The 16,383-nt window shown below is 46.4% G+C and overlaps 6 protein-coding genes across 6 annotated transcripts; 3 read left to right on the forward strand and 3 right to left on the reverse strand.

Annotated features, from left to right (window-relative positions):
• Window positions 1-88: 88 nt before the first annotated feature.
• BDBG_06009 (60S ribosomal protein L35) lies at window positions 89-2,981 on the forward strand. The gene is made up of 4 exons (XM_002623789.2): window positions 89-214; window positions 291-433; window positions 657-882; window positions 998-2,981. Exons 1-4 carry the CDS (start codon window positions 212-214, stop codon window positions 1,001-1,003), a joined length of 378 nt encoding a protein of 125 aa, XP_002623835.1. The 5' UTR covers window positions 89-211; the 3' UTR covers window positions 1,004-2,981.
• On the reverse strand, window positions 1,325-5,465 carry BDBG_06010 (RNA polymerase II Mediator complex subunit Sin4). Its single transcript, XM_031722413.1, has 10 exons — window positions 5,098-5,465; window positions 4,672-5,017; window positions 4,349-4,595; window positions 3,787-4,265; window positions 3,475-3,694; window positions 3,282-3,401; window positions 3,104-3,214; window positions 2,765-3,031; window positions 2,547-2,669; window positions 1,325-2,451 (listed from the first exon to the last, which is right to left on the reverse strand). Exons 1-10 carry the CDS (start codon window positions 5,241-5,243, stop codon window positions 1,754-1,756), a joined length of 2,757 nt encoding a protein of 918 aa, XP_031579294.1. The 5' UTR covers window positions 5,244-5,465; the 3' UTR covers window positions 1,325-1,753.
• Window positions 5,466-6,023: 558 nt separating this feature from the next.
• Window positions 6,024-9,922, forward strand: BDBG_06011 (SIR2 family histone deacetylase). The gene is made up of 2 exons (XM_002623791.2): window positions 6,024-6,844; window positions 6,906-9,922. Exons 1-2 carry the CDS (start codon window positions 6,490-6,492, stop codon window positions 8,267-8,269), a joined length of 1,719 nt encoding a protein of 572 aa, XP_002623837.1. The 5' UTR covers window positions 6,024-6,489; the 3' UTR covers window positions 8,270-9,922.
• BDBG_06012 (uncharacterized protein) lies at window positions 9,400-11,519 on the reverse strand. The gene is made up of 3 exons (XM_002623792.2): window positions 10,960-11,519; window positions 10,569-10,702; window positions 9,400-10,388 (listed from the first exon to the last, which is right to left on the reverse strand). Exons 1-3 carry the CDS (start codon window positions 11,089-11,091, stop codon window positions 9,740-9,742), a joined length of 915 nt encoding a protein of 304 aa, XP_002623838.1. The 5' UTR covers window positions 11,092-11,519; the 3' UTR covers window positions 9,400-9,739.
• Window positions 11,520-11,567: 48 nt separating this feature from the next.
• On the reverse strand, window positions 11,568-14,071 carry BDBG_06013 (GTP-binding protein). Its single transcript, XM_002623793.2, has 3 exons — window positions 13,756-14,071; window positions 13,568-13,662; window positions 11,568-13,461 (listed from the first exon to the last, which is right to left on the reverse strand). Exons 1-3 carry the CDS (start codon window positions 13,766-13,768, stop codon window positions 11,941-11,943), a joined length of 1,629 nt encoding a protein of 542 aa, XP_002623839.1. The 5' UTR covers window positions 13,769-14,071; the 3' UTR covers window positions 11,568-11,940.
• Window positions 13,999-16,105, forward strand: BDBG_06014 (glycerol 3-phosphatase 1). The gene is made up of 4 exons (XM_002623794.2): window positions 13,999-14,318; window positions 14,424-14,445; window positions 14,642-14,751; window positions 14,830-16,105. Exons 1-4 carry the CDS (start codon window positions 14,216-14,218, stop codon window positions 15,306-15,308), a joined length of 714 nt encoding a protein of 237 aa, XP_002623840.1. The 5' UTR covers window positions 13,999-14,215; the 3' UTR covers window positions 15,309-16,105.
• The last annotated feature ends 278 nt before the right edge of the window (window positions 16,106-16,383 follow it).

The raw sequence follows: 16,383 nt of genomic DNA on the forward strand, positions 1-16,383 counted from the left end.
TATATAAATGGTGATGTATAGCTGGGCAGGTAATTGGATGATAGTGGTCACGTGATATATCTCGGCCTCGCCTATTTCTCCGGCTCCGCACGCAACCCTAGTCCCACAACGAGTATCAAACCGCAACATTTTGAATCTTCAACTCCCCAAGTCGACGACACCAATTAATCCGCCCCTCCCCCCGACCGACACCACACGACATCCCGCCATCATGGTACGTTTTGAATCTCTGCGCGATGGGGAAATGCTGGACTTTTTTGGGGGGGTTTCCTTTGCTGACAGTTTTCTAGTCGACCGCCAAGGTGAAGACCGGCCAGCTCTGGGGCAAGAACAAGGAGGAGCTCACCAAGCAACTGGATGAGCTGAAGACCGAGCTCGGCCAGCTCCGTGTGCAGAAAATCGCTGGAGGTGCTTCCTCTAAGCTCACCAGAATGTACGTCTTTTTCCGAATTACCTAACAAATGCATGGGATTCCGATTTTGGCGAATTTGAAAGAGCACGAAAAGTGATTGGATTGGAAATGGACAAACGAGATGAAGAGGGAAAAAGAAGGAAAGAGGAGGAAAAAAACTCCAGGGGGAAAGGAAATACGATTCTGGACATAAAAGGGGCGAAATTGGCTGACAATATAATCGGCGGTGAATTTTGATATATAGTCACGATCTGCGCAAATCGATCGCCAAAGTCCTTACCGTCATAAACGCCAACCAGCGCTCGCAACTGCGTCTTTTCTACAAGAACAAGAAATACCTTCCCCTTGACCTTAGGCCAAAGCAGACTCGCGCTATCCGGAGACGGTTGTCGAAGCACGAAGCCTCTTTGAGAACGGAGAAGGAGAAGAAGAAGCTGGTTCACTTCCCCCAACGGAAATATGCTGTGAAGGTACGAACAATTCCCTTGCGTTGACAAATTAGTGCTGGGAGATACGTTACTCGTGATATATATAATGCGCTACTTGTGGTTCTGGCAATGCTAACGTTTGTGGTTTGTTAAATAGGCATAGGTATGATAATGGGATGTGGCGGGAGTTGGAGAGCGCTGTTTTTTGCTGGTTTTAACTTGATATTTTTCTTCCTTCTTCAATCGGTTGAGAAAATGGAAATAAATGTATCCTAGACGATGCAATTGAGTTGGGCAGCAATTTTATGAAAATCATTTTCCTACGGTTCAAAAAACATACAAAAAAGGGATTCTTATCTTCAAACCCTTTTCTTCCGCTTTTACATATTTAACCTGTCACTACAGCGCGCAGCAATCTCCCGAAAGTCACGCCCGCGGGCCAGATCACTCTTACAAAGGTCCACGAAACTAACTTCGGTCCTAGGAAAAAGCTACTTACAGCACTACAACATCCAATTACCATCTCAGAAGCGGCTAGTTTCACGAGTTTCAACAGTCTCTAATTTTCATATTGTCAACCTCCGAAACCGCGATGGATTCAACCTACGGTCGATGAACAACTCTAGGCTTCCCACTCAAGGCCTCCGCAAACTTACTCCCAGTGGTCACCCCAGACTTCTAGCACCGCAAGTTACCCCTTCTCTACACAGTACAGGCAGGGTATTTATCCATCTCTGATTGCTTGCGGATCCCAACGCGGTGTGTAAACGAAATATAATGGAATGTCCTGCTTTTAAAATACAAATATCTTACCATTTCTTCTACGCCTATCCCTTGATTCCGAAGAAGAACCACCCCTTCACTCCAAGATCAAATAATACCCCTAAAATATAAAAATGAGACTACGTACGTGTTACCTATACACCGGGAGCGACACCCGATCCAACGCCTCCACATTCTCCATCGCAAATGAGCCCCCACAAACACACGTCCTCAAAACCCCAATCTTCCCAATCAGCCTATACATAGAAGCCGACCGGGGCAGGCATGTATCCTCCGAAACTTCACAGCAGCGTACACACCTCCTCTTCGCCACCGTTGCATCCAACACCTTACCCACATTCTTCTTCAAAATGTCCACATCATGCGTCCGCTTAAAGAGCTCCGTGCGCTTGTCATCCCCAATCCCAAGCCAGCTATAGTCGTATAGCGCCAATGCCATCCTCTCTACCCCCGGCCGTACTACCAGCGGCACCGTCTCTGTCAATATGGACATGACGGCTGGTTGGAGCACCGGCGGGATGCTGCATGTGATTAGCATCTCGCGCTCAGGTGCGTTTCGCTCCGCGCTCCCAAACCCGGCAGCTTCGTAAGTCCGGGTGACGATGCTGTCGATGTGTGCGAGCATTTTCTCGCAGACGTCGGGTTTTAGGGAGGATTGGTCAATTGTATCGTTGATGCTGGCGAAGAGTTGGTAGGATTCGCCGCTTAGGTTGTTGGCAGCTTTGAATGTTAGGGGAAAACGGCCGAGGTAGCGGAATATGTGGCGGAGGAATGAGCGGGGGATGCTGGAAAGGACGAGGATGAGGGAAGGGGATTCGTAGGTCTTGCCTTATGGAGTGGTAGAATCATGTTAGTAGGCCGGGGGGTTATGAAAAGAATCGCGACTAAATCGGGGAGGATGGGTTTTTAACTTTTTCACTCACTTGATAAAGTAAATGAGGTTCGGTCCGCCGGTATTGTATCCGCAATTTCGAGGAGGTCGTCGACCAAGTACTTTGCAAGATCGAGGATCCACTTGACATTTCCCAAAACCATGCGGAGAACCTCTGTGGATACACATGTAACCATGCGTGATAGTTAGAATATTTATCTTCTCTCCCGGCTATATATATTTGCGTTAGGGTTGAAATAGTTAACATACCCGGCTCCGAAGGGGTGGAATCCTTGCCGTTCTTGAGGTAATGCGAAACTGTCAAAAGTAGCACCATGATCTGCCGAATGTTTAATATGATCCACGACACGGTGGAGGATGGAGCTCGTGGCTGGAACCGAGATCTGAAACCAAGAACTGCTTGCATACTGAGGCCCTTTTGGATGGATTGATTGTTCACGAGTTTATCGTGCTCGGTAAAGTCGACACTCGTGAATAAAATTGAATACACTTCGGTGACAAATGTTCTTTGCGCATCTGAAATACAGTGATAGTTAACACAGCGAACGAACTTTGGCTTGCTTGTTGAATCTGGTTCCAAAAACTAACCAGGATTTAGCTGTCTTACGATGACAGCAAGAATGTCATCTGCACTGGCATCACTCCCACAGGCCCGAACATATCCCAATGCCAAAGCCGCTATTGCGCATGTGAATTTGCCTTTTGCAACTAAAAGTAAGTATGGCGTCTCCATTTACTCAAATCCACACCAAAGGGAACAGCATACCGCTATCATACATCCCATCTTCCATTCCAAACGAATGCTCCATATATCGCAAATGAAATTGTCCCTCCCCGTCGAGGACTGCCGCTATACAGCCACTTGGCGAAAATGCAATGTGGAGGCCTTAGAAGGAAGTATAAATAAGAAGTCTCAAAAACATGTTATGATGTACTGAAGGGATTATAATGAAGCCTACCTGACGCGTCGATTGGAAAGATGAATCCGGCATTTGGCATGCTTGTCACAGTGTTACCATCTTCATTCTCAGTGATGGGCCTCATGGATCTAGCCTCAAAAAAAGAAATGGAGCTATCGTCGTGTGTAATGGCAAGCACGCTACTAGCTTCCGTGTAGTCAATCGAGACGACATATCTTTCGAAATATATGTCGTCCAGTCTTCTGAAGATTATTTTAGACTAGTAATTCAGGGGTATTAGTAGGAGGGATATTAGAGCTAGGGGCTAGTAGATATAAGTTAAGTGGAGAGGGTGCGTTATTTGGATCGCACCTTGGGGTTAGAGGCCGTTTTCTTTGACACCACATCATCAAAACTTGGGTGTAGGGCCTGCGCCATAGTGTCTAGCTGCCAGCGGACAAGGACGCTTGAAAGTCCACAGGGAGGTGGCTGACCAAGCTGATTCTGGGGTGAAATGGATGCAACGGCTAGTATGCAGGGGCCAGTAGCAGCCTGTGTGCTAGGAAGGAGCTGAGGTGCCGTTATTATTTCAAGATGGGTGAGATTATATATTTCTCCATTCGGGGGTGAGAAGCCTGTGATATTGTCCATGTCGTGCGCCGGCGGGTGAAAAACAGCGCTTAGGACTTCAGTCTTGGTATGTAAAACCTGGAAAGCGGGTGTTGGAAAGGCGATTGAGCCACCTCCTGGCTTTATCGTTTGATCCCATTCTGGGGGATCCCATTTAACCTGGACACGGTAGAAACACACTTTCCCACATGCTGAGTGGGTGGCGATAGAAATTCCACTTCCTAAAGAGTCCAGTTTCAGGATATGCGTAGGCTTTCAAATAAGAGATATGTCTACGTCTGCATAGTTGAGTTGATTGTCTTACCTTCAGCCGGTGCCAGAGCAGCGTGTGTCAGCAGCCCATCTAGATATCCAACAGTTTTCAATTCCGTGGAGATCTCTCCCCACCTCAAGTCTGGATTCTGATAGATGAGCTTGATATAACCAGATTTCGTCACCATGACGAGAGCTGACTTATTTACAGGATGCAGGGGCCCTAAGGGGCGACGCCGATATGCCGGATAATTCCACCTGTTGTTATTCGTCCGTGTCGCTTTATGAAAACCAAATAGCTAGACAAATTGGCGATTGAGCTATGTCAAGAACAATCCACAGTCAAAATAGGAGAGTTGCAAAGAAAACACTCACCGGTCGGTTCAAATTTAACCACATCAATCCAACCGGCTGCGCCAAGTCATCATCGGGATCTATTGAGGCCTGACGCGGCTGATTAACGGTATTCAGCGACATCATAATGGTGACAATCGCGATTCGGCCACAGCTATCCACGATGGCCAGCTCGGAGCCACTCTCGTTCCAGAGAAGATGGACCACGGTGTGGCCGCCATGGATGTCGACGATTTGATTAATGGGGGATTCTTCACTCAGCGTCCATTTGCCGTCATCAGGTCTGCAGTGAAGATAACGTAGTAGGACTTTCTGGCCATCTTGTGAGACGTACGCAATTGCCCCAAGTTTAGACCACGCAATTTTTCTAGCTTAGTGTTAGCAATGCGATTTCATGGGGACTTGAATCAGGAGACGACTCATTACTAGGGGTAGCAGGTAACATACTGGGAACAACCCGAAAGCCGAAGCTCGTCTAATCTTTGAGGTAGGCCCTTGATGGTAGGTGCGGCGCCTTCCAGCCCCAGCTCTAGGGAGGTTGGATCCCCGAAAAGATCATCTACATCGATACTGTCCTCCATGATCATAGGCATCCTAAGATTTCCCCCTTAAAATCCCCTCTCCACAGGTAGCGTCGGTGCGCAGTCTAGCGCTCTAAGCTTTTGGCAGCCGGCTGCATAGAGCTGGAATCGCAATTTGATATCCCTTACAAAGGATAAGTTTTGGTAAGAGAACGAACCTATATATATAGATATATAGTCTTGTCCATCATAAAACAACCATGTAGGTCAATATAAATAACTATATCATCCGTGATGTTAAGTCGCTCGTGGATCCATATGAATGATTAATGGATGACTAACAAAAGCCACGTGAGTATTAAGGTTTGCTGTAGCTGGGACAACCGCGGATACACTAAACCATTCGAGGCTAGGAAGCTCCACATCTCGAAATATGCGCATCATCGCCAACTTTGCGATATTCATATTCTGGCAAGCCCTGGCTGGCTCTGGCAAAGCTGATTGTTTCCTACGGGCAAAGGTATGTTAGAAACTCAAAAGCATCTGCTATTATATATTTAAATACCTATGAAAGAACGTACACAGCGTACTTCTACTTCTAAATATACCTAGGGATGCAGTATCTAAAATTGATAATTGACTTAAGAAACACTCTATTATCTTTATAGCAGATAAAGATCAATTTCTCACAATGAATAAGAAATCAGATTAGACAGTGTATTTTAACATCTTTTACTCTCATAAGTGAAACAAGATATACGAATAACTTCCCTCTGTCTCTCAAAAAAAGAATAAATAAAAAGTTTTGTAGTAGAGGCCAAGTGTTATCCATCAAAATCAACGGGTGTAAAGCTTTCATCAGTTTCCCATTGATAGGCAGCTAGCTCACTTGATACAGATTCTTGCCTTTCCAGGGTTGCAAGCTGCTCCATATTCACCCCTCGCCGTCTGATATCCTGATATCTGTATATAATAATGTTTGTTTTGGTTTTCGTGTTGTGGTTAGATGTACAGAATCGGGCCTAGCGTGGCCGGAGCGCTGGCTGCGGCTCTGATCCTTCTTCCCGCCGTCTCCATCCATTTATTGTTCACTAAACCGTCAGTCCCCTCGCTAACGCACAACATCCAACCTCACGTCTGTCATCTTTCTGTCCGCTAACACCTATCGTGGTCATCAGTCCTATTCACTCAACGCCCATCAGATCGCCTATCTTACCCCCATGATTTAGCCAGCTATATTGTCTCGCGATCCCTTATCACCCCCCTTACCCTCTTACCCTCTTCCCCTGCCTTGTACACGTCGTCACGTCTCGCCTCAATGGGCTGTCCATTCGACCCCTGGGGGGATTCCTCAGATCTCAGCTCTCCTCCAGCATCACCATCCCCTCCTCCAAGTTTTCTTCCATCGCCTCCGCCATCTCAAGACAATTTCGGGCTCAATTCAAGTGATTCTCTTTCCGCATCGCAAGACACCGCGCTCCCAACCAAGAAGAGGAGAAAAGTCGAGCCGAAGCCACGATCAACGAAACACCTCGATTTATCTTTAGCGTCTTTGGCTTCCACTGATTGCTTTGCAAACCAGACAGATGAACTGGGCCTTTTATTGAAGGCTCTTCATAAAAAGCGCAAAATTGTTGTGATTGCTGGCGCTGGAATTTCGGTCTCTGCTGGGAGTGGGTACATCCTTGCTTCGAAATTTCATGGCGCTTCTTTGCTGACGTGACGATTCCACAGTACCTGACTTTCGTTCTTCCCATGGCCTATTCAAAACATTGAGAAAGGATCACAAACTTAAAGCCTCGGGGAAGCAGTTGTTTGACGCGTCAGTGTATCAAGATGACACCATGACTTCCTCTTTCCACGACATGGTTCGCTCGCTGTCTGGAATGGCAGCCTCTGCTCAGCCTACCGCTTTCCACCATCTTCTTGCTCGGCTTGCAAAGGACGGTCGTTTAATGCGACTATATACACAGAATGTTGATGGCATTGAGACGTCGCTGCCCCCTCTGGCAACTCAGGTTCCACTCGGCGTTAGGGCACCATGGCCCCGTACCATTCAGCTACACGGTGGACTTGAAAAGATGGTCTGCCAGAAGTGCAGACATACATCTGATTTTGAAGCAGAACTTTTCCAAGGGCCCGACCCGCCCTTGTGTCGAAAATGCTGCGAAACAGACCAGTTTCGCACAACTACCGGCCAGCGAAGTCATGGTGTTGGCAAGCTGAGACCAAGAATAGTTCTCTACAATGAACATAATCCTGACGAAGAGGCTATCGGTTCTGTTGTTACAGCCGACTTACGTGCTAGGCCTGATGCTTTAATTGTTGTTGGCACCACTTTAAAGATCCCAGGAGTTCGACGAATTGTCAAAGAAATGTGCCACGTCGTCCGGGGACGGAAAGACGGAATTACTATGTGGATAAATCACGAACCAGTTCCCGTCGGAAGAGGCTTCGAGGACTGTTGGGATCTCGTCATCAAAGGCGATTGTGATGAAGTTGCGCGGCAAGCTAACATGAAGCCGTGGGACGATGATAGCGACGATACCATCCAGGAATGCACTGCATCAGACGTCGAACGAGTCAAACAGGAACAAGGCCCTTTCTCTGTCGTTGTCCCTCCGCTCAAGAACTCTCAACAGAGTACTGGTATCCTTACACCCTCATCGAGCCAGGATGAATCACTCAACGTTGAAGACCAACCGCCAATTCCTTTCCCCCTTGCGGATAAACCGACTAAAAAATCCTTGTCATCATTGTTATCCGGGAAACCTGGTCAGAAAGCCACGAAGCCTAGGAAACCCGCACAGAAGAAGCCGGGAGCTCCAAAGAAAGCCAGAACGAACAATAGTCAACCAAAGAAAATCGATCAACAGTTCCGCATTAGCAAGTCCAGCAAGACCACGGTCACCACTAAAAAGGCACCGAGCCCAATCGAAAGTGATCTCGCTAAGCCAATGCATGCTATATCACCTGGTGCGGCTCGTAATAATGGCCCCATGTTTATCGAGACGACCTCCACCCCACCTTGGAAAGACAAAGCCACGATCTCACCAACCGGAACCATCCCACCTGACCTTGAGAGAATGTTAAACTAGACGCGAGTAGAGAAGAATATAGGAAGAACCTAGGCCCTGGCCAATGTACACGTTACTGGAGTATTGTTTTCTCTTGGACCTGTGTCCTTCGAACGCGCAATTTTGCCCTTCCATTCCCATTCTCTTTGTCATTACTGGTCCCTCCGCACCGGTTATGATGCATGATACCCACATAGACTTTCGAAATGCTACATTACAAACTACCGCTCCTGTGAATTCCGGGCTCCTGATAGTTTTTATGTTATTTTATTTTTCATTTGCAGGGAGTGAGAGTGTATAATAAAGACTGGCTTGGGCTTATTATAATATTTTTCGTTTTGTTTCTTTGCTTTCATTCTGCTCTGTGGTTTGTCCTTGAATTGAAGAAAGGAGTTTGGTCTACCGGAGGGAGGTTCTGCATGGATTCATGTTTTTGCTGGCTGATATTTTTTCTCGCACTTTTTGTTTCAACCCCTTTCAAAAGACTCTGCTTTTCGTCTTGTCCAAACTCTTGCGTGTCAGGGTGTGGGTATCAGGTCATGCCTGCCACCTTCCCGCCCTCTTGCGTGCAGGTCATCTATTCAGTCTTCCGGTCACCGTATGGATTTTTATATCTGCTCTCTTACTTTCTTTCTTTTTCCTTTCGGTCTTCAGGTACATAATGCGTGATGTAATATCAGATTCAACCAGCAACGGCATCAGAGCTATCATTTGCATCTACATTTGTACATTTGAACAGCTTTTTAAAGTCTTTCATTTCCCTTTAATCTATATTCTGCGCTTCTTCCTCATTTTTCTTCCATTTCATTCCCTCTGTTCGTTTGCGGGTGCTTGGTTATTACAGAGAGGGAATATGGGAGAGCAGTGGGTTTGTTCTTTCTGAAGCAACCCGAGGCTTTGTACGTATATAGAGCACACATGCATATGATATCCGTCTCAGCAACTGTATACTACTGCTCTTCACATTGAATATCGTGGCGGTGAATAGGCCCGTCCTCAGTGACCCTATGCTTGCGATTACTAGCATATCTTACACCTTTAGGTCGTCCTATACAGAGCGGATGTGGCGGCGTTTAGTTACTATGGCATTAACTTGCAATGATATGCGAAGTTACCACGAAAATGGCATCGGCTTATTTTATGCAAACATTCTGATACTCCGGAACGAGATACTATGGGTGGGATGGCATATTTGATCCATAATAGAAATAGTGATAATGATAGGGTAATAATAATACCAAGAGAGAAATATGTATCTGAAGTGATAGGACCACCGTGGTTGATTTAACCCGCATCACACACAGCCATTATCCTCGCAACTAAGTCAACAACTACAAATAATGGTAGTGATAGTAAAGCTTAACACGGGGAGCAAAAAGGAAAACTAACGCGATAACAAAGAACCAAAGGCAAACAAACATGAGAAAAAAAGGCTGGCCAAGTACATCTAACCCAATACCTTAAATACCTTAGAACCCATAAATACCCAAATCACAGCCCATCACTATCACTATCACTCCCCGAATCTAGGTCCGGATGCATCCCTCCCCTCCTCCTCCTAGCCGTATCACTCGCATCAGCATCGATATCAATCTCATCCCCATCCCGCCCACTGTGCTGCGTCTCCTCTTCCTCCTCCTCCTCCTCCTCCTCCTCTTCTCCTTCCTCCTCCTCCTCCTCGTCATCATCCAACACATCCTCCTCCTCCATTTCCTCCGTCTCATCATCACCACCATCACCATCACCAGCAATATCCCCTCCACCCCTCCCCTCCCCCTCCACCCCCTTCCCGCTACCAACGCCAGGCCTCGACCTCCCAATCGCCATCTCCGTGCTACCCTCGCCATCTCGCTTCAGCCGCTTAGCACCTGGTTCTCCCCTCCCACCCTCATCATCATCTTCACTTTCATCCGCAGCAGAAACGACCCCCGCCGCACCAACGCCAGCTCCTACCCCTGTCGTCGCAACGGTGGCGGCAGATTTGCGATCCTTTTTCACCCTCCGCTTCTGCGCTGCGGCTTCAGTATACACGGCTAATTCGCGCTCGAGGCGCGGGAGGAAAGCTTCGAATTCTATCTGGGAAAGGGCGGCGAAGACGTCTTGTGGGGTTATGGTTTTCTTTTCGGTTTCTTCATTTGCGCTACGGGTGGTGGGTTAGTTAAGGCCTTTTTTTTGGAAAGAAGGGGAAGTGGGAATTTGAAGCCGGGGTCGGGATAAAGACGTAGAGCAAGGGCTTTATATAATAGAATGGGACATAGGCTAGGGGAGCCGTCTCAGATATATATAGGTGATTCCCCAACAAGGTGGCAGGATAACGTACTGTGATGAGAGATACGAGACGAATACCGTGGCGGCCTTGGATATTGCTAGCAACGCATCTTTCTGTATTGAGGTATTCGGAGGCAAAGCACTCTTTGCCAATCGTTGTGTGAGAGCTCGCGGGAGGAGGTAGTCCTGTACATTCGATCCATATATATTTTCGAAACATATCAGCTTTCTCGTTCTAAGCAATACTCTTTTCGCGGATAGCTAGGTAAAAGGTATGTCGGATTATCCCGTTAATTTCCATTTCCACCCCAGCGCATCATCATCCACATGCACGCACCGATGGGGTCACCAAGACACGGAGGCCAAACAACACGAGGAGAGGAAACAAGCCAGCAAGCAAGCAATTAACAGGTTGGTTACAGGCTGGATATATAAAATCTCACCTCAACATTTACACCGGTTTCAATAGGGTCCGCACCACTCCCGGTTGTTTTCGAGCCCTCCGCTACCGCGTTCTGTTCTTCATCATGACTGCTGGCCTCTGCGGCGGAAGACGAGGATTTCCGCGGCGGCATTTGGGAGGGTGTGTAGGACGTGGGCAAATATATATATTACTGTATAAATATATACGACTTGGGAGATATAGCTGAGTGTGAAGGTTTTTGTTTTGGCCGTGGACTCGATTATTTCGGGAGGGAGAGAGGGAGGGGGAGGTTGTAATATTTTCCGACTCTCTTTAATTCACGCGTGTGTAGATAGGGGGAGGTCGGAGGAGCGGGGATACGCGAATCACTGTGCAATCTTGCCGGTGTAAGAGATATTGTGATTTAATTGATTCGGTTACAATAGCGTTTGACGGATATTTTATTTTCTCTCTGTCGTCGTTGAAGGCGGTAGGGGATAATGTGGAAGAGATGTGCGTGGTGTTGTATTATTTAATATGATATGGCGGAGAGATATCGATAAATAAATACGCGTTTTTCGGCGGCTCAGGCTTTTTGCGTACTAACGATGTATCTTTTTTCAACTCATATAAATATCCCATGCCTGATAAGAATCTACCGTATTATATTAATTTATATATATTTTGAATGTATTTTATTTACTTCATGATTATAGCTTTTTAAAAGGTTGAAGGGGTCGATTCGAAGTCGGAAATCAATGTTGAGCGGAAATCGGATTCAGTATCCATAAACGTGTTTTCTCCCGTGTGCAGAGAAGAAATGACATATAAAGAGTCATTAGAAGTAGATTGCATAAAAATAGTAGGTATATATTCTCGTAATCCTAGTAAATAACATTAATGACTTATCCCTGAAAACCGTCTAAGCAATTGCAATATACCTCAAAAAGCGCCTTTTTGATATCCGTTCGAATACACAGTAAGGAAAGAAAACAATAAATGATATAGTAGAAAAAGGGGATTACTCCACAACCATCTCGTCATCCAGTTGGACGCCATCACCCCATAGACCCTCCAGTTTGAATTCCTCTGCCCATTCCTTGACAATCTGTTTGGTATCTGCACCGCTCACCGCAGCCATGTTACTGGGGCCATTTGCAGCAGGCAAGGAAGTAGCTCCTGGAATAACGGGGGCCTCAAGCCATCCCTGAATACGTCCGTCCCGCCAATCGGTAATAACCGTCGTTGCCGCGCTGTTGATATTTGGAACACCACCTCTACCAAGCCGGCCTCGCTTTCGGGCAACCTGGATTAGGAAATCATTCGTCTTGTCTCCATCGGTAGGGAAAAGGGGAGGGATGCCATAGACATCGAGCATTTTGGAGAGGAGGGCAGGTGTGGAAGAGAGTCGTTGTAGAAGGAGGGTGACGGCGGGGATAGGGTCTGAAATTTGTTTGGGAGGGATGGCGTTGAGGAGGACAAGGCGAGCTTCCTCATTGATCTTCTTGGATGATTTCTTCTTCCCCTTTTCTGCGTTGGGGAATACTATTCCGGGTGAGTCGATGAGCTTCAGCTTGCTGTCGAGCTTTACCTCTCTGATACTGGTGGTAATTCCGGCCTCAGCACCAACTGGACATGCCGAGGAAGAGCCCTTGTTTAGGCGCGCAGTGAGTGCATTGATAACAGAGGATTTGCCGACGTTAGGGTATCCTATGACACCGACGGATATTGAACGTTTCAATTGCTTGCTGTGGGCGTAAGACTTCAGAGCTTTGAACAGAGTTTCCGACGTGCTTTTGACTGTCAATTGCTTGTGATCAAAACTGTGGGCGTTTGGAGCACCTGTTGACGCCTTTAATGGTAGGGTAGGGAAATATCGTCGAAGGTAGAGCATCCAGCCTTTCAAAACAGGCGGTGGAACAAGATCGATCTTGTTCAGAATTAAAATGAGTCTCTTGGATCCCCCATCTGCAGCCATGATCTCTCTTTCAACTTCTTTTGATCTTGTACCTTCTGGGTCTCGAGCGTCAAGAACGTATAATACGACGTCTGCGGCAGCAACGACTTGCTTAAATACTTTGTCAAATGCCCGTCTCGAAGTCTCCTTCGGCGCTGACTTCTCAAAGGTCGTATCCATCGAGTCATCCAAAGGAGCACCACCATCCTCATCCTCATCGTCGTCATCTTCATCCATGTCATCCTCATCCATTTCATCATCGTCGTCTTCGCCGTCAAACTCAGCCGCTCTCGCCCGAGCGGAGGCAAGCAATGCAGCCATGGGATTCGACTCGTCAACATCCTGGTCCATATCATCATCTATCAAATCATCGTCCTGGTCCAAAATGTCTTCGTCCTCCAGTTGCGCATCTTGAAAATCCTCCGCGCCGCCTTGACGAGCCCTCCTAGCTTCCTCCCGTATGCGCCGGGTTTCCTCCTCCTTCAACCGCTTCTTCTCTTCAATTTCGTGGAGGATCTTATCTTTATAGGGGAACAGATTGGGAATACCGGGATCCTTCTTTAGTTTTGACCGCCATTCAGGGTTCTGAAATAAATGGAAAGACCAATCGTTAGCTGGTTGATGGCAACTGGAGAGAATCTATACACCGCTGAACAGCAATATCCGCACCCAGGACTCGGTTAAAATATACCTTTTTCGCCAATTTTCTTGATTTCCTCTGTTTCGCTGCACTGGCCTTCTCAATCTTATGCCGCAGCCTTACCGGCGTGCGCTTGGACTTCTTGCCTGTAAAGGAAAAAAAAAAATAACGACGTTAGTACTTGGTCAAGCTGTGGCTTTTCAGCGTCAAAATAGGAACTTTGAAGTAGGCAGTTATACCAAGCTTGACCATTTTGAAAAGTCTCTGCTTCCAAAATTAGTCAAGAAAAGAAATTAATGTTTGTGTTCGAGAAAAGGAGAGCACCGATAATGCTGTCTGCCTTTTCTTCGCTCCTCCGTGTCTCGTCTTCACTATCAAACATTTTTGTGTGGAGCAAAGACGCCAAGATTTCGAGCGCCAAGAACGGTCTTTATCGGGGGAATATATATCCGAATGTTGTCATGACTAATCAGCTAGCCTGAAACTTTTATCAGATCTAATTCGGGAAACGCGGGGGACAGATAACTTGGAATAACACAGCAAAACAGATGAAAAGGAATATTTCAAGGGGTATGTATATAAGGGTGTTAGATATTTCAGTTATCTTTGTTGAGACATTTCTCCGAATTTCAAGTATACCCCTAGAAGTCGTTACAAATCTTCAAACATTAGCAGCGCACCCACCCCACCATCACCACCATGGGATCCTCCTCGCCAGAGACATTTACTGCACCGGCGCAAACCTTTTCATTTGACGGGCTCCTCTTTGATTTTGATGGCACTATTATAGATTCGACACCTGGTTGGCTATGGCCCTTTATTCCCTCTTTCCGCCCTCCCTAGTACTCAACTCGGGGTTCTGGGTCTAGTCTACTTGAAGCGCATTGTGCTGATTTGACCTATATAGCGATTGTCAAGCACTGGCACAGGTTCGTACATGTTTAGTTAACATCCCGATTGAATCGTCACAGATCTCTCCTATATTTATGCGTTTATTGTCGATATTGTATATATTATGTGACTGATTAGAGAGCGATCGCATCATAATGAGATCTTGGGAGGAGGGGGAAAGGGGGACCATTTGCGGAGCTTTCCCCGTGCTGATTTGTATTTGTCAAAATTCAGACTAGGTGCTGAATTGAACTTAGATCCTGAAGTTATTCTGAAGACATCCCACGGACGAAGAAGCATAGATGTCCTGCAAATCATTGCTCCGGAAAAAGCTAACTGGGAATGTAAGTGCACAGCTCCAAAGGCTATCATGTATCACACGCTTTCTTCCATTTCCCCTGACTGACTAATAAATATACTAGACGTGAGTTACGTTGAAGGCCGAATCCCCAGGGAGGATGGCAGAGACGCGGTGGAAATACCTGGAGCACGACAACTGTTAGACTCCTTAGACGAAGCTGGCGCCCTCTGGGCTGTGGTTACTTCAGGGACCAAAGCGCTTGTCCATGGCTGGCTGGAGGTCATGAAACTCGCGCACCCCAAGTACATGGTTGTTGCCGAAGATGTGGAGGTTGGCAAGCCAGATCCGCGATGTTACCTGCTGGGCCGCTCCCGGCTTGGACTGGGAGATGGGGCTGAGATGCTGGTGATTGAAGATGCGCCTTCGGGTATCCGGGCTGGCAAGGCGGCGGGCTTCAAGGTCGTCGCCCTCACGTCGACGCATAAGATTGAACAGCTCAAGGAGGCTGGCGCAGATTGGATCGTTCAGGATCTGCGGAGTGTTACACTGAAGGGCTTCAATGGAAAGGTGGAGATTGAGATCTCGAATGCTTTGCAGTGATTTAATATGTTGCTTCTCCCCTCGGCCCTTTACATTCCTTTCGCCTTTCTTCTTTTTTTTTTCTTTTTCTTTTTTTTTTTCAGTGAGGAATATAGATTTTTTTTGGGGGGTCTACTTTCCTGTTTTGAGGTAAAGGACTGATGCTGCATAGAAGGGGCGCGTCGGACCGATGTCTCGTGGCATAGATGGTTAGATTTGAAATACATCGGTGTTTCTGCACATGGTATATTCACAGAACATGCATCAGGGGCTCGTTTCCCTGATATATATTTCTTTTCTTGTGAAATTTTTTCACTGCATCATCGTGGCATTGGTAATCAGCAGCCTTCGGGTTCTTGCACTATTGCATATATGTTTAGGCGATATATATATATTAGCGATTCCCATGTTTTGCTTATTGTTTCGCCGCTTGTTCCCTGTTACCCACGCCATCATTTCCAGATTCCATGGCATCACAGAGATCTTCGGTCGGCCGCACGAGACCGAGTCCCCTCGAGATGGCCCTGTTGCAAATACGACCCAGGTACGCCGCTGCCGTTGTTGCACACAAGGATTTCTGTCCTTGAAATCTATGCATGCTTTAAGTAAATCTTTCAGAAGATCCTGTATATTCTTCAGTTCAGACAGCAGAGAAGAGTGTTATTCATATTAATTAGAAGAGATGTTTATTGGAGAAGATTTTTTATTAATTATACAGTGTCTATCATTCTATGATTTCTGTTACAGTTGTACAATTCTGATAATAGTCATTCTTCTTTTATTCTTCTAAGTAGAGAGTGAACTTCTTTGAATCAGTGTTCACTGTCTTCATTCTCTTTTCTCACATCTTATTATGTTTGCATATGTGATATTTGTCTGAGTGTGAAGTTTTCTCTCAACAAGCAGAGCAGTATCAATTGAATACTCTTTCACTCATCACTTCTTCATACACTTCTATTCTGAGGTGTTTTTAGAATTACTCTGATATAATAACTACAAATTGCTTCATAGATGAAATTATCACATCTCAGAGAAGCCTGTACTTCTCACTGATTTTTAGACATGCTATCAGATGTGATTCCGCCGGCTTCTTATA

This window comes from Blastomyces gilchristii (genome assembly GCF_000003855.2).
Source record: "Blastomyces gilchristii SLH14081 genomic scaffold supercont1.12, whole genome shotgun sequence".
In the NCBI taxonomy this organism is placed as follows: domain Eukaryota; kingdom Fungi; phylum Ascomycota; class Eurotiomycetes; order Onygenales; family Ajellomycetaceae; genus Blastomyces; species Blastomyces gilchristii.

Bases quoted from the DNA above. Each gene is read 5' to 3' on its own strand.
- BDBG_06009 (XM_002623789.2), top strand. The intron at 434-656 runs GTACGTCTTTTT...TTTGATATATAG, and splicing joins TCCTCTAAGCTCACCAGAAT to TCACGATCTGCGCAAATCGA.
- BDBG_06010 (XM_031722413.1), bottom strand. From the start codon at position 5,243: ATGCCTATGATCATGGAGGACAGTATCGATGTAGATGATCTTTTCGGG. The intron at 4,266-4,348 runs GTAAGACAATCA...TGGACTCTTTAG, and splicing joins TGCTCTGGCACCGGCTGAAG to GAAGTGGAATTTCTATCGCC. The intron at 3,032-3,103 runs GTTAGTTTTTGG...ACTGTATTTCAG, and splicing joins CGTAAGACAGCTAAATCCTG to ATGCGCAAAGAACATTTGTC.
- BDBG_06011 (XM_002623791.2), top strand. From the start codon at position 6,490: ATGGGCTGTCCATTCGACCCCTGGGGGGATTCCTCAGATCTCAGCTCT. The intron at 6,845-6,905 runs GTGGGTACATCC...ACGATTCCACAG, and splicing joins AATTTCGGTCTCTGCTGGGA to TACCTGACTTTCGTTCTTCC.
- BDBG_06012 (XM_002623792.2), bottom strand. From the start codon at position 11,091: ATGCCGCCGCGGAAATCCTCGTCTTCCGCCGCAGAGGCCAGCAGTCAT. The intron at 10,703-10,959 runs GTGAGATTTTAT...TCGAATGTACAG, and splicing joins AAACCGGTGTAAATGTTGAG to GACTACCTCCTCCCGCGAGC. The intron at 10,389-10,568 runs GTACGTTATCCT...CACCACCCGTAG, and splicing joins GTCTCGTATCTCTCATCACA to CGCAAATGAAGAAACCGAAA.
- BDBG_06013 (XM_002623793.2), bottom strand. The intron at 13,462-13,567 runs GTATATTTTAAC...CATTTATTTCAG, and splicing joins CAAGAAAATTGGCGAAAAAG to AACCCTGAATGGCGGTCAAA.
- BDBG_06014 (XM_002623794.2), top strand. From the start codon at position 14,216: ATGGGATCCTCCTCGCCAGAGACATTTACTGCACCGGCGCAAACCTTT. The intron at 14,319-14,423 runs GTTGGCTATGGC...TGACCTATATAG, and splicing joins TATTATAGATTCGACACCTG to CGATTGTCAAGCACTGGCAC. The intron at 14,752-14,829 runs GTAAGTGCACAG...TAAATATACTAG, and splicing joins GGAAAAAGCTAACTGGGAAT to ACGTGAGTTACGTTGAAGGC.